The sequence below is a fragment of the Myotis lucifugus genome, unplaced genomic scaffold (assembly GCF_000147115.1).
Source record: "Myotis lucifugus unplaced genomic scaffold, Myoluc2.0 scaffold_433, whole genome shotgun sequence".
Lineage (NCBI taxonomy): Eukaryota > Metazoa > Chordata > Mammalia > Chiroptera > Vespertilionidae > Myotis > Myotis lucifugus.
Window position 1 is genome coordinate 88,993 of NW_005871481.1, and position 15,731 is coordinate 104,723.

Sequence of the window (15,731 nt, forward strand, 5' to 3'; positions counted from 1 at the left end):
ATTTTAAACGAGCACTTATTTCGGTCAACATACACCTTAAGGGGACATTTCTGAAAAGTGGAGAGCAAAGGGACACTCCTGCCTCTAAAACAACTAAGGCCTTAAATAAAATTCTTTTCATTCTGCACCCTGGCAATAAAGATGAGCTGAATTTTGTTTCCAGGCATCATAGTAAGCCATAATTCCTACCCTTCCAATGTCCTTCCTCTTACATTTCTGTCCATTTCAATCCCTCCTCACCATTCGAACATGTTTTAAAAAACTTGGAAGTTTCCATATGAAAATACAGCATCTGAAGAATTCTCTCCTTCCCTCCATGAAACCAGCCCTCTCCATCATGCTCAGGAAAGCCCCTTCCGACCCGCCTCTTGGTTCAGCTTGCAAATGCCCCAGACCTGTCTCCTAATGGAAGACAGCCCCCACCTCTCAGTATCCCTGACGTACGTCTTCGCTCGGACATTCTGCTGCTGGAACTGGGTGTGACCTCTGACCCGAGGAGCTGAGCATATTCCACTTGGACTTACCTATGAAGACTAATCTTCCCATGACTCTTTCTGTCTACAAGTCCCCTGTTTATCCAGGGAAAGAAACCCACCACTACCAGTTAGAAGGGACGTGGCCCCCAGGGATGGGGCGGCAGCGCGGGTTAGTCCAGTAGGGGACGGCAGGGCCCCTTTTTCGGCTCTCCCTTCTCCCTTTTGTCCCTGGGAGGAAAAAGAGAGGAGGAAGGAGGAAAGAGAAAAGAGAAGAGGAAAGAAAGAGAAGAGGGGAAGAACAAGGAGGGAAACAGGCGGAGACAGACACAGGGCGGGGAGGGGGGGAGAGGAGGCTCTCAGCTTGCTGACGGCTGTACCTTGTGGATAAAAGACTCTTCTTTCTTACAGCCCCCAAATTCCAAAGATGGTCCTTCATGCTTGCTTTCTCTTACTTGCCCTTGGGCCACCCCTCCATAGGATGGGATTAAATAAGCATCTAATTCTTGTATTCCTTCCTTTATCCCTACCTCTAATATCTCATATACATTCAATCAAGCTTTAAATTCCCCAAGTGCTAGGGCTGGAAATGCTGACAAGGACTTATCTTCATCTGATAAAACCACAAGAACCCTAACATGAACCACAGGATGCTGTGGACTTAGCCAATTTAAAAAAAAAAAAAGGAAAAGGAGTGAAGTTCTTTGAAAAGCCACCTGCACAGTACACAGGCTCTCTGGTTTGTCCTCCCACTGAATGTACCACTGCACCTCCTACTTTCCCCCCACTCCCTCCCAGCCCTCCCCTCAACTCTCCAGCAGCCTGCAGCCTCTACATCCCTGCTCCAGCTCTTCCTGCGGGCGCAGGAGAAGAGCTTACCCCTTTGGGAACAAGGACTCTGGCTCCCAGCATGTGCTCTTTCAACTCCTAAGATTAACACCTAATTTCCAAACAGCTCCACATCTGACTAAACCAGTGATGGCGAACCTATGACACGCGTATCAGAGGTGACACGCGAACTCATTTTTTTGGTTGATTTTTCTTTGTTAAATGGCATTTAAATATATAAAATAAATATCAAAAATATAAGTCTTTGTTTTACTATGGTTGCAAAGATCAAAAAATTTTAATGTGACACGGCGCCAGAGTTAAGTTAGGGTTTTTCAAAATGCTGGCACGCCGAGCTCAAAAGGTTCGCCATCACTGCACTAAACACTGGCATTCTCACCTCTGTGCTCTCCACAGCATCACCCACCCGAGGCGTGGCAGGTCGGTGCGCTGCCCTATTCTTTCCAAGTGGCGCAGAATAATGTAACCAGCTAAACAATCCAATACTTGATACAATTTGGAGGGAGAAGGGGATGATATTAAAAACACTTAAAATCTCGGAATTCTTTATCCCATCAAAACATCTAAAATGACCCAGTTCAGCTCTCAGCTGCTCCTGCGCTGGAGGCACAGAGCACTCCCATCCCCGCAGGCGGACAGGCCTCCGGCCGCTCCGGAGGAGCTCGCTGCCTGAGCAGGTTTCTGGCTAACGAAGCAAAGCCATGGGTGAATGCATCATCAGACAGAACTGTGACCTGAAGTGGCTGTGCTCTTGTTTTTCCTAGAGGTTCAAGTGACCATTCTATCAAACACTTACCAGTAAAGCTATGCATTGTAAAAAAAAAAAAATTTTTTTTTTTTTTGCATCAACAGTAAGGTTGACGCAAAGGTGGTGAAATACAACCTCTTACCCCGCCAGCAGATATTTACCTTTGTTAGGGCCAGGTCCTTGTCCAGGATTAAGAGGGGGGATGCGACCTTGTGCTCCCTGCTGCCCTAGGCCTGGGATCAGGGGTGGGGGGCCTGTGCTCTGTCCTTCCTGAAAAGATGTTTTTAAAGAGGGAGTGTGAAACCACAGCTTGTGCTTTGTGAATAGCAATTGTATTATAATGTGACAAGAGAAAAACATTAGGTTTCCCCAAAGCCTCCAGCAGTAAATGTATAGCTAGTGGCGATCATAGCAAAACTGTCCTTAAATTCAGGGAGATACTTCTTTTACCATAATAAGAGGAAACACACCTATTTTAAACCTGCTGATAGGTTTTATTTAAAGCTAGATCTTGACTTCTTAAGCTAAACAAGAACATCAATGGAAAGCGAGAAATCATGAGGTAATGACAATACCCCACACAGAGGACCTCCTGGCAACAGGGAGATGGCACTCTTCCAGGACGCGCCACTCCTCTCGGGTGCCACAGCTTCTTCGAGCCACAAAACGGCAGGCAGCAGGGCTGGGTGTGAACAGGGGAGTGGAGAACAGAAAGGGCTGGGCTCCTGCCAAGGGAGGTGTCCACACCAGCTTGCTCCTTTCACATGCCCCCTATCTCTACCTACTGCTCACTCCCTGCTCCGTCACCTGGGATCTTGTGGATTCATTTGGTTCTGGCAGCTTCTATCTTAATACAAACCCGTTGCTCTGATGCTTTTAATCTCCTTGCTCTGGACCCCAAATTTGTCCCTAGTCCTCATATTCGGTATTTTTATCTAGCCATGTCTAAATTCTGATTTCCCACACTGTCCAGTGACCTTGGATCAGGTCTGTTGACAAACACACACACCTTCTATGAAAATAGCAGTTTCAAAAATCAATAGCAAAATTGTATTCACACTCCAAACTAGCTGGCATGAAAGAGCAGCTCTCACTGCAGGACACCACTATAGCTATAACAATAACACCAGTAATTTCTATATTTGTTTTTTGTATGTTTCATCCCCAAACAACTCATGCTGTTAATACCTGACAGCAATTCCAGTAAATTAAACCAATTAAAACAATTGGTTTAAATAATTCGCCTGGTCAAAGTGAAGAAAGTATTTCAGTATGTGACAAACATGAGCAAAGATTTCATCAGGCCAACTTCTGAGATGTGAAATACCCTATTTCAAATATTCATTCCATCAATATTTCTATATGTCAATTAAATCTTTACAGCATTATGCTTTGCATTTATAAAATATTTTAGTACATGATAGAATAAAACTTATTAAAAAGTGCACAATAAACTCTGGAAGTAAACTCAAATACCATCAGATTCTTCGCTGCTATAAAATTTTTCAGTTCTGGAAGATCTAATGAAGAGTACCACATAATCTTATTTAGCTAGTTCTTTTAATTCTGAAAATCCAGTGGTCATCTTCACATGACAAATGCTCAGAGCCGTTAACAGAGTGCTTTCTACACAGTGTCCACAGTATGGCCTTTCCACGGGAATGGAGGCCAGGGAGTCACGTCCTCTGAAAGGTGCAGGAGCACACACCCCAGAGGCCAGCGTGTTCACCCTTCCCTGCTCATGCAGTCCTTCTGTACGTCTCCCCAAGCAACCTGAGCAATATAACTTGGCCAATAAAAGCCAAACTGTCAAAAAAAAGGTCAAGAAAAATTCCATAGAAATATTCCCTCACAAATATTCTTGTAAGCTGAAAACAACTTGGACAGAATTCCGTCCACAGGGTCAGAATTCGAGAACGTGTAATTCTGGCCTGAGAATTAAGGTCTACTGGGGCCTTAAACAACTATCTGAAAAGGTAGAGCTGGCAGGCCACGCTACAAAGGACCCAGAAAAGGGAGCACAACAGGCTGGCAGTCCGCCAGCTTCCTCCCCAGGCCACAGCTCTTTTGGAGGCCTGGAACAATTATCAACTAGATCCCATCTTTTCTGGAAGAACATCTATTAAAATACTAGTTGAGAAGTTAAGATTCACATTGCAATACATGTGATGGTCTATTTCATTTTCTTGTCTCCCACTTCAGCTGTGATGCTCTTCTCAGGCCGTTATCACCACCTGAGAGGCATTCCTGTCAGCTGTGCCGCATCCGTGCACTGCATCTTCCCAAAGGGTAATGCCCACAGTTGGAAAGAAAGAATACCTGATTGAAGGGGGCCCGGGGCCCATCGCCCAGTAGAGCTGTTTTCTGCTGCTGGAATGGCATTTGCCCTTGAGATGGATGTGGCCCGCGGGCAGGGTTCTGCTGTCCCTGAGGCCCAGGGGGCCCCTGCATGCCACCCTGGGGTGGAGGCCCCAGAGAGCCCTGGGGCGGCCCCTGCTGTCCTTGTGAGCCTGGTGGCCCTCGCAACTCCTGGGGAGGGCCCAGCATCGACCCTTGAGGTGGAGGCCCCTGCATGGCGCGCATCTCCTGAGGGCCTCGCATCTCCTGAGGGCCTCGCATCTCCTGAGGGCCATGTCCCAGTAGTCCACTTGGAGGGTGAGGTCTCATCTCTTGAGGTGGGTGGCCCATCATCATGCCTTGGGGAGTAGGACCCTGATTCTCTCGAGGGCCTGGAGGACCCTGCATTCCTCTTGGATTCAGTCCCATCAGAGGTCCCTGAGACACGGGACCTTGGATCCCCTGAGACCCGGGCCCGCCTTGTATTCCATGAGGATGAGGAGGTCCTTGCATTCCTCTGGGACCAGGTGGCCCCTGCATACCTTGAGTACCTGGAGGCCCCTGAGGGCCCATATGCCCCTGGGGACCAGGTGGGCCTTGGGGGCCGATGTGACCTTGTGGGCCAGGTAGGCTTTGAGGACCCATATGACCTTGAGGACCAGAATTACCCTGTGGCCCAGGTGGTCCTTGAAGTCCCAAAGGGCCATGAGGTCCAGGATGTCTTTGCATTCCTTGGGGGCCATGTATGTCCTGAGGCCTCGGCAACCCTTGGGGTGGGCCCTGGGGCCCTTGTGGTCCCATGAATCCTTGTGGCCCTCCACCTCCCTGATGCAATGGAGGACCTTGTGGTCCCATTTGTCCCTGGGGTCCAGGGGGTCTGAACTGTCCCTGTGGACCTGGAGGCCCCATTTGAGCCATGTTCATTGGCATCTGCTGAGATGAATGGGGCTGTTGAAAACCTTGAGGAATCTGAGACATTGGACCTTGTCCTGGAAAGGGCTGGGGTCCAAGAAGAGGGGTACCAGATGCAGGAGGAGGCTGAATTTGCTCAGCCTGTTTTTGTGCAAGCCTTTCAATTTTAAGTTGCTGGAAAGAAAAAAAGAAAAAGCATACTGAAAAGTAAGCCAGAAGATGACAATGTGGCTGTCACTTATTTCATTGGGGAACCTCAAAACAAACACGAGGCATCAACCTCTTAAAGCCCCAGCAGTAACTAGAGTCCATATAACATTCAGACATACAGATGGCGCTCAGGCCTCCAGACTCACTCTAGACCAGTGGTTCTCAACCTGTGGGTCGTGACCCCTTTGGAAGTCGAATGACCCTTTCACAGGGGTCACCTAAGACCATCGGAAAACACAAATATAATTACATATTGTTTTTGTGATTAATCACTATGCTTTAATTATGTTCAATTTGTAACAATGAAAATACATCCTACATATCAGATATTTACATTACAATTCATAACAGTAGCAAAATTACAGTTATGAAGTAGCAACAAAAATAATTTTATGGTTGGGGTCACCACAACATGAGGAACTGTATTAAAGGGTCTCGGCATTAGGAATGTTGAGAACCACTGCTCTAGACTAACTCTTCTTAGGTACTGGGAAACAACAGTCAAGATTATGTACATCCATCTTGACCAGGAAAAGCCCAAAAATTTACCAGTTTTTTGTTATTCTTGGTAGCTGTCAAGGTAGGAAAACTAAGAACAAACCACCTGCTTTAGAGCCGACAGAAAAAGAAAAATTATTTTATCTGGGGATAAATAAGTGAATTTAAATTTAAACTTGTTGGCTTTCTCTTTTCTACTAAAGTGTATATTTAACTTAGGTCTACTCACTGCTTGACTGCTCTAGTTAGAAACTAGCTCCTCCCGTAGAGGAAGAAGGGGTGGTGCTTATCAGACCCTCTGAGAGGCCCGTCCCTTCTCCTTAGGAGCATATCAATAATGTCAGCCCTACTTTTTAGAGCATCTGGAATCCCCCAAAGAGCTTACCTCTAGAAGCTGTGGGTTAGTATACTGTAATGTGGCCATTTCTTGCTCAATTTCTGCTTGCGTCTTTTTCTTCTCTTCCAATTTAATGTCCTCTTTTCTGTCATTCAGTACCTCGTTTGGGGCAGGAATTGGAACTTTATTTTGCATCCAAGCCTTGGGAAAGAAGAGAATATTAAAATATGCCCTAAGTGTGTGATTTACAATGGCAGAATGAGAAAAACCATTCTATCATGTCATTCATTGGCTCATTACAACTTTCTGAATACAAGGTGGCGCACCTGGTGCACTGTCTTTATTTCTGATGCTAGTTCTTAGTGACACATGAGTGGGATTTGGCAAGCACATGACTAGGTAGCAATCACTAAATTACTAAAAGCTGTTAGATCTGGCATGTTATTAAGAATGTGAAGCTCACCTGCCTCTTCCAAAGGACTCCACCCTCCCCCGCCCCCACCTTGTGCTGAGGGAACCAATAAAGCAGAAGACAGGCAATGCAGAAGAGAGTTGATGCACTCTCTGTGCTCCGGCCTCTTTTTCTTCCTTCCTCCAATAGCATCGATGATAATAAGGAGGTGAGAATAATAAAAGATCTGGAAAAGACTCATGACAAACACAGCACTAAATGCAAAGCAGCAGATGGGAACTACGTCTAAGAATGCCTGAAATATGTGAAAAATGCTCTAAAGGTCAACAGCACAGAAATATCGCCAACAATGAGAGGATGCAGAGAACCCTGTTTCTAAACTTCAATCACACTCACTGAGCAGCACCACCAATGCATGAACGAGATGGGCCACTCACCTGCTGGAACTGAGCAGGGATAGGTTTTGCATAAGGAACTTTCTTCTGAGGTACTTTTTTCTGATCCTTTTGCATCACTTCCTCCATTCCCCAATCTAAACCTGGAATTGTCATTTCAATTTCATTTGACTCATCTTTCCCTGTAATCATAAAGATAAGTAATTAGTCAAGGAAATAAAAGAAAGTGTCCACTTCATCAATGAACACATTTTTGGAAGAATAGATTAAATGTTATGCAGTTTACATTACTTATATAAACATTTCTTTTAAAAAAATGGCATTATCAAAATAACTTAATACCATAAAGATAAGAAACAGACCTATAAAAATTTTATAAAAATAGAATTGATAGGTATAATTTCTCTTACCCATCTGCTCTTGTTCCATGGCTAATTTAAGTTGTTCTGGTATTCCCATCCCTGGTATTACTGCCAGGCTATTAGGTTCAAGGTCATCTATAAATAGGAATACATCCACAATAGAGATTTTATAAATGTAGTGGTCCAATAAAATTAGAACTTTTATAAAAATGAAACTTATCATCGGTGGTTTACAAATCAATAAACTATAAAACTAAAATTCATTTTGTAAAATCTTCTCAATACCTAACACTTTTATAACAGACTATCTCATTTCAAAGAAGGATAAATGTGCGGAGCCTCACCATATTCTACTCCATCTTCTGACATTCCTGGTAATAGGTTTAGATTATAGCGATCACGCATTTTATCACCTGGTCGGTTTCGGGTCCAGAATTTGCTGCAAAATAAAAGTGATGGATGGGAAAGGCAAGGAGCATGAGCTCAGCATATTTCTGGGCACTTAAGAGTACAAGCCAGTCCTCTGGTAAACACAATTTCACAATGCTTTTCTTCTAAAAATTTAAAATGCAGAAAGACGTTTTTTAATCAGAAGGCAAAACAAAATTTGAATACCAAAGTCATATTCAATACTCAATCTCCTTCTCATAACATATGTACTTATAAAACACCACAAAAATGTTCCTAAGAACAAGATATAATACAAATTAATATACCAATCTATCAATAAAAAATGTACATACTTATTTCCACCTGCCCCATGAACACAGTAACCCCTTGTTACTTTTTTCACAGAAAGCTTACCTGGTATGGTCATTTGAGCCTGAGCAGAGGATATGTCCAAGAGGATGCCACGCCAGACTCCAGATCATTCCTTCGTGGGCCATCTCCATCCCGCCCACTTCCTTCTCTACCCTACAATAGCACCACAGAAAGAAGTCTTTTTCACAAAAGTTATATATACATATAACTTTTATATATATATAAAAATTATATATATATACACATATATATATATACATATATAGAAACATTTTATTTTAGTGTAACATATAGCTACCAAAGCCTATTACTTTTAATCTGTCAATTTCACATGATATAAGGGCGCTGATTTGTCATCAGTAACATATTTTTTTAAAATATGTTTTTATTGATTTCAGAGTGGGGGAGAGAGAGAGAGAGAGAGAAACATCAATGATGTTTCATTGATTTCCTGCCTCCTGCACACCTCCTACTGGGGATCAAGCCCACAACCTAGGCATGTGCCCTGACGGAGAATCGAAAATGACCTCCTGGTTCATAGGTCAACACTCAACCACTGAGCCACACCAGCTAGGGAAAATGCTTCAAAAATGATTTACCAATAAGAAACAAGAAAATCTATTTTATTTGCTCTTAATGACTTCTACATCCAAAAATAAATGTGCTAAGTTTTCTAGTCCAAGCTGGGTTTCCAGAATGGAAAGCTGCAGGAAGTCTCTGACACAGAACATATGAACACTCAAGAGAACATACAAACGGTGTCATGTTTTACACTTTCAGGTGCTCTCTTCAAACAATAGGCAACTTCTTTATAATAAGTGTTACATACCCAACATGCCAGAAGAGCAAAGAGCCATCGGACCCTCCACTGGCAAAAAGTCCTTCATGAACAGGATGCCAGGCCACAGCTGTAAAACAAAAACACAGGGAAAGGCAAAATTATTAGGACCTCAGAACACCATAGGCAAGTCAGGAGAAGTGTCTCTAAAAGCCACTGACCTGTGGCTTCTTTCTTATGACCTCGGAAGACTTGAAGCTCTTCTTTCAGGTTTCTGATATCAAAAAGTTTACAGAGATGGTCACGTGATGCTGTGAGTAGCCAATTGCCATTGAGATTTAATTTTACTTCCATCACTGTGTTTTTATGGGCATGACTAGAAACAAAGTACCAAGAAAATAATGTAAGAATTAAAAACAAATCTAAATCCATATAATGGCCATTTCTGTTGAAAAGCACATGGGTCAAGATGGCAAGAGGTTTAGCCTAGAAGCAATAAAGCATGAAGAAACAGCATTATAGGACCACAGTTAAAAGTACATTTGAAATAAAATAGGTCAATGACAGAAATAATGTCCAGTATCTAAGCATTGCTTTCCTTAACCAGTTAAAATAGCAGCAGAGCTTCAAATGGATATAAAAGTTTATCTTTGAATCAGGGGAAGCATTGGAACATATAAATTACTATTCAATAAAGCTCATTAAATTTTTTAACTTCAATGAACCTCCTCTCATTAAGACAAAGCATAAAAAAAGAGCATGGGATAGTGTGAGGGTTAATTTGAACTCAAGACACTGCCACAAGCCGAGGCCTGCACAGTGCACATCTCCACAGAGCACCACTGCCAAACACGCGGGTGGACTGCGGCCAGTGGAGGTGTGCGCCACAGCAGCCTGCTCCAACCAGCTCACTCCCAATCACGAGGACCGGGACACAGCTGCTTGGTCAAAACAATGTTAACAACATATTCATATCACTGTGCATGTTTACAGATAATTCAGAAAAAAATTTATTATGTAGCTGCATCATAAGTACGCATCTCAGACAAAAAAATTGAGAACTGATTCAAAAATAGAGGAAAAGCTTCTCTATAAATAGACATAGTGGGATGGAGAAAGCTGGGCTGTATGTCTAGTGAGGGGCATACACATCAACTCCACACAGTGCCAAGTGCATTATAACGAGGAGAGACAGTAAGTCAGAATAGTAATAACCACCTCCTTCGCAATCTCTTCCTCACCTTCCACTCCCGTGATACCCAAATTAAATTTAGATAGCTGTGGCAGAGCATAAATCAAGCCGTATTTCATTAGGAATTCAGACATAAATCATATTTAATTAATAAGACAGCTATGGATACAAATCCATCTGTTTTCTAACCTACTTTTTCAAAAATACACGAGAGGAGAGAAAGCTAAAAGTTAAAAGAATACAGGCAGCTTTGTTCCCTTTGTTCGGGGACCAAGGTGGGGGTCCTATCACTTACAGTGTTGCAAGACTCTGCCCAGTCTTGGGATCCCAGAACTTGATTGGCTGTTGACTATCTTTACTTCCTGAAACAACTAACCCTTTTGTTGGATGCCAGTCTACACATTTCACATCAGCACCATGCCCTGTCGGAAACAAGTTAAGATAAAAACCTAATCAGTCATATATATTTAAAGCAAGATTCCATTCTAATTTGAACCAAAGTAGAAAAATCTATTAAATGTTTTGATCTTGGTGCTCTAAACTTTTTTCAAGACTCTTTGGCCTTTGTGTCTGGGAGCCTAAAGGATACACAGCAGCCTCTCTCCAGCCGAGATGCACAGGAACCACTCCTCTGCTCCCGGAGCTCCTGTCATCCTCGAGCCAACGTGCTGAGTCTAGTCAAGGCTTCTTGGAGCTGCACCTCTCAAGCCCCGTATAAAAAGCTTTTTAGACTTTTCATGCTGTTCCTATGTTATCCTAATTATTAGGCACAATTCCTGTCCTCCACCTTAGTTCTCCCACTTGGCAGTAGTCCTTAAGACAAAAGTCCTAAATTCAGGTTTGGACAACATCACTTTCTGGTGTGATGACAGGAAAAGTATTCCCTCTTCCTGAACCCATTCACTCAGATGCAGAAGGACAAAAACAATCCCTGCTTCATTCGCACACGTCAGATGAGATGCTAACAAAAGATGCCCTACTGAGTAATTACTAAATGTTAGCAACGTACTGAGCAATTGTAAGCATCACCTCTTAAAATCCTAACAAAATACCAAGGAAAGTATTATCATGATCTCCACTAGCGAAAAATGAGGAGGACTGGACAGGGTCAATAACATGTCCTAGATTCCAAAGCTAGTCAACAAGAACAAGCTGGGAGCCCTAACCGGTTTGGCTCAGTGGATAGAGCATCGGCCTGCGGACTGAAGGGTCCCAGGTTTGATTCCGGTCGAGGGCATGTACCTTGGTTGCGGGGACATCCCCAGTAGGAGGTGTGCAGGAGGCAGCTGATGGATGTTTCTCTCCCATTGATGTTTCTAACTCTCTATCCCTCTCGCCCTTCCTCTCTGTAAAAAAAATCAATAAAATATATTTTTTTAAAAAAAGAACAAGCTGGGATCTGAACCTGGTCCACAGGGTCCCAGGGACAGTTCTCTTCACCACCAGGCTAGAACATGAGGTCACCTCACAAATGTAAGACATTAACAAACGTGAAAATGAAGATCTGTAAAACTGAAAGAAATGACCTTTGAAAAATTGGGTGCTTTACAAAGAGAGTTCCCAGAATATTTTACAGCAAAATACACTAAGAAGCTGGTGAAGAGAGAGATAAAGATCATTGGAAAGCCCTAAACGGTTTGGCTCAGTGGATAGAGCGTCAGCCTGCAGACTGAGGGGTCCCAGGTTCGATTCCAGTCAAGGGCATGTACCTTGGTTGCGGGCACATCCCCAGTAGGGATGTGCAGGAGGCAGCTGGTTGATGTTTCTTTCTCATTGATACTTCTAACTCTATCCCTCTCCCTTCCTCTCTGCAAAAAATCAATAAAAATATATTTTAAAAAAAAAAAAAAAAGATCATTGGAAACAGCTTCTTCTCCAACCTGGGTCAAATTCAGCTTCTATGAAGTTTTAGGTGTGAAGGAGGAAGGATATAGAAGAATAGAAAAACAGAAAGTGGAGAAGAAAAAGACGGTTCTAGAGGCAATGGAAAGTGAATTTGCACTAATTCAGAAGAGGAGTAATTCACATCTCAACAGACAACACCTCATGCGGGCAAGCATATAGGTAGATACCAACTATTTGGAGAATAGTTTAGCAATCTGTATCAAAAGCATGAAGAAAGTATATATCCTGTAAGTCTGTAATTCCAAATTGGATAGCCCTAGCCAGTTTGGCTCAGTGGATAGAGCGTTGGCCTACGAAGTGAAAGGTCCCAGGTTCGATTCGGGTCAAGGGCACATGCCCAGGGTTGTGGGCTCAATCTCCAGTGGGACTTGCAGGAGGCAGCCGATCCATGATTCTCTCTCATCATGGATGTTTCTATCTCTCTCTCCCTCTTCCTTCCTCTCTGAAATCAATAAAAATATATTTTAAAAAATAATAATAATGGATGTTCAAAACAGTTGTGTACAGGATATTTACGATACAGCTTATTTTCAAAATGCCCATGAATAGGCAACAAATACATCTATAATAATAAGAGGGTAATATGCTAATTAGACCAAATATCCTTCTGGGCGTCATTCCGGACATCCTTCCGGAAGAAGCCGGGGCTGGAGCGAAGCAGCCCACGTCCTGAGTGCTGGAGTGAAGCCAGTGCCAGCAGCCGGGGGAAGGAAGGCCTACTCTTGCACGAATTTTCATACAAAATAAAATTCAGTTTGGCATATGTGCTCAATGGAATATGATGCACCTATCGTAAATACTATAGGTAATTAAATGACATTAAAACGTTCATGATACAAAGTTTATTTTAAAAATAAAAAACATCTGTGTGTATAGCATTCCTGATGACATCACTGTAAAAGGCAAACAAGTTACTAACACAAGTGACTGTGTGTGCATATCCCCACAGACAGAAAAAAAGGCAAATTACTGCCTCTAGCTGGTTTGGCTCAATGGATAGAGCATTGGCCTGTGGGCTGAAGGACCCCGGGTTCAATTCCCGTCAAGGGCACATGCCCGGGATTGCAGGCTCAACCCCCAATAGGGACTTGCAGGAGACAGTTGATCAATGATTCCCATCACTGATGTTTCTCTCTCTCTCTCTCTCTCCCCCCATCTCTGAAATCAATAAAAATATATTTAACAACAAATAAAAGGCAAGTTAGTAACAAGAGTGACTATGTGTGCATATCCCCACAGAGGAAAAAAAAGGCAAGCTGTCTAGACATCAAACTGTTATCAGAATATTAAGCTGAGTAATGAAATTAAGGTGATTCTTACTTCTCTGTGTATGTTCTGTTTTTACATTTTCTATAATAAGTGTACATTATTTTGTAATAGGGATCTGAAGAAGAGAAAGGGGAAGAGAGGTTTGGTTGTTCCTTTGATTTTTTTAATTAAAAAAAAAAAAAAAAAGAACTGCCCAGCTAACGCAGCTCAGTGGTTGAGCATCAACCTATGAACCAGTTCGATTCCATGTTGGGGCACATGCCCAGACTGCAGGCTCCATCTCCAGTGGGGTGCATGCATGAGGCAGCCAATCAATGATTCTTGCTCATCACTGATGTTTCTACCTCTCTCTCCATCTCCCTTCATCTCTGAAATCAATAAAAAAATATGTTTAAAAAAAAAAGAACTGAGGATGAACAAATTAAATAGAAATACAATTTACTCCTCCAATCTACTGCTTGCCTTAAGAGCATTTAATGTTCTAACGATTTGATGCTAAAAAGATAAAGCTAGGAAATTTAAAAACTTTATGGACCAATATCACGTAAAATTAAATATATGTAGATATGTATCTGTTTTCACCAAATTTGAGTGGAAAAAGCATAAGAAAGCACTTTTAAAATGTGATGCACTATGCAAAAGTTTATATTCTTAGCAGCCATCTCTACCCTCACCTTCTCTGGGACTTTTTCATGTCATAAAGAGAGTATATCTGTTTAGTTTAAACAAGTATATACAAAAACTATCACTCCATAAAAAGGAACATTAATATTTTTTAGCTGCTTTAGTTTTGTTTCCTGAAGTTTTCTAAAATGTATTTAAGTAGAATTCAAGCAAGTGATGAATCCCATCCATCCTTTTCTGTTAAATAAATTTACCCATATCCATATATCACTACTAGAAATCAAATTATACTGGTTGTTGATTATTTTATTAGTCACTGTCCTTAATAATAAAAATACTACTACTAGCAAACACATATACTTCTTATTTACAGTACTATTCTAAGCAAAGTATATATACTGCCTTACCATCTTCGTAAGAAGTGTACAAAGTACAGACAGGTTAAATACCTTGCCCACGCATGAGTAGGAGGTGGAGGGGTAATAAGGCGATAAGGACACATATGTAATACCTTTATCAATAATTAAAAAAAATACCTTGTCCACAATCACACAGTTGATACGTGGCAGAGCAGACATCTGAATGTAAGGAGTCACTACTCCTAACACCGAGTCTATACCGCCTTCTTAGATGTCAAAGGTTAGTCTGCGACTTACAGGAGGAAAAGGAAACAAAGCATACGCCATCTGACTTGCTTCTATAATGCATAAAGATTCATTGAAGGGTGTGCACAGCAGGCAGGGAACTAGGATAGAAGGGGTACTATTCAAGCCTTTCATTATTTTATTATTGAACCATGAGCATATAGTTATCTACTTTTTAAAAGTTAAAATACAAATAAAGTTATCTAAGAATATATGTGCAAAAAAGTATGTGCCGCATACTTAACATCTGTGGCTTGAAAAGAGACACACACCCAAAAAGCACACAGATACATTTGCTCAAAAATGCACAAAGTATGTCTTAAAAAGTACACAAAAATCTGACAATATGCCCTAACCGGTTTGGCTCAGTGGATAGAGCGTCGGCCTGCGGACTGAAAGGTCCCAGGTTCGATTCCAGTCAAGGGCATGTACCTTGGTTGCAGGCACATCCCCAGTAGGAGGTGTGCAGGAGGCAGCTGATCGATGTTTCTCTCTCATCGATGTTTCTAACTCTCTATCCCTCTCCCTTCCTCTCTGTAAAAAAATCAGTAAAATATATTTTTTTAAAAATCTGACAATATTAATTGCCTCCAAGAAGAGGAACTGAGTAGTGGGGGAACGAGAGTAAGGTGTCTTCACTGTATAATGTTTGATAATTTTAAAATATTTAAAAATGTGAATAATCTATTGAGAGAAAAAATCAATTTAAAATTTTAATTTACTAAACAGTGGAAAGTGGGTATGAAATCTTTACAGGTAGCATATATTTTTATAACTTTTTAAAAAATAAAAAAGAGGTTGGATGGACTTAGAGGATATTATGCTAAGAAAAATAAGTCACAAAGAAAAAGACAAAAACTATATAATTTCACGTGTGTGTGTGTGTGTGTGTGTGTGTGTGTGTGTGTAAATCTAAAAACCAAAATAAATGAACATACAAAACAGAAACAAACTCATAGATGCATAGAACGAATGATCGCCAGATGGGGGCGTGGAGAGGGTGAAGAAATGGGCCAAAAAGGTG

General features: G+C 41.9%; 1 protein-coding gene across 10 annotated transcripts in view; it reads right to left on the reverse strand.

Annotated features, from left to right (window-relative positions):
* Positions 1-15,731, reverse strand: part of WDR33 (WD repeat domain 33) — a 105,858-nt gene that overhangs the window by 10,132 nt on the left and 79,995 nt on the right. For 4 of the 10 annotated variants that reach the window (XR_002826267.1, XM_006102830.3, XM_023744163.1 and 1 more), the window contains exons 8-17: positions 10,561-10,687; positions 9,295-9,449; positions 9,125-9,203; positions 8,338-8,448; positions 7,878-7,972; positions 7,582-7,668; positions 7,214-7,353; positions 6,413-6,565; positions 4,390-5,493; positions 2,232-2,340 (exon numbers count right to left, since the gene is read on the reverse strand). Coding sequence is in view for 7 of the 10 variants with exons in the window: in XM_006102830.3 (XP_006102892.1) it covers positions 2,232-2,340; positions 4,390-5,493; positions 6,413-6,565; positions 7,214-7,353; positions 7,582-7,668; positions 7,878-7,972; positions 8,338-8,448; positions 9,125-9,203; positions 9,295-9,449; positions 10,561-10,687 (2,160 nt within the window). In the remaining 3 variants the exon portion in view is untranslated. Of the gene's footprint in view, positions 1-97; positions 705-2,231; positions 2,341-4,389; positions 5,494-6,412; positions 6,566-7,213; positions 7,354-7,581; positions 7,669-7,877; positions 7,973-8,337; positions 8,449-9,124; positions 9,208-9,294; positions 9,450-10,560; positions 10,688-14,674; positions 14,809-15,731 lie in introns of those variants that run through there. The other 6 variants (XR_002826268.1, XM_023744166.1, XM_006102831.3 and 3 more) reach the window with 5 other exon arrangements.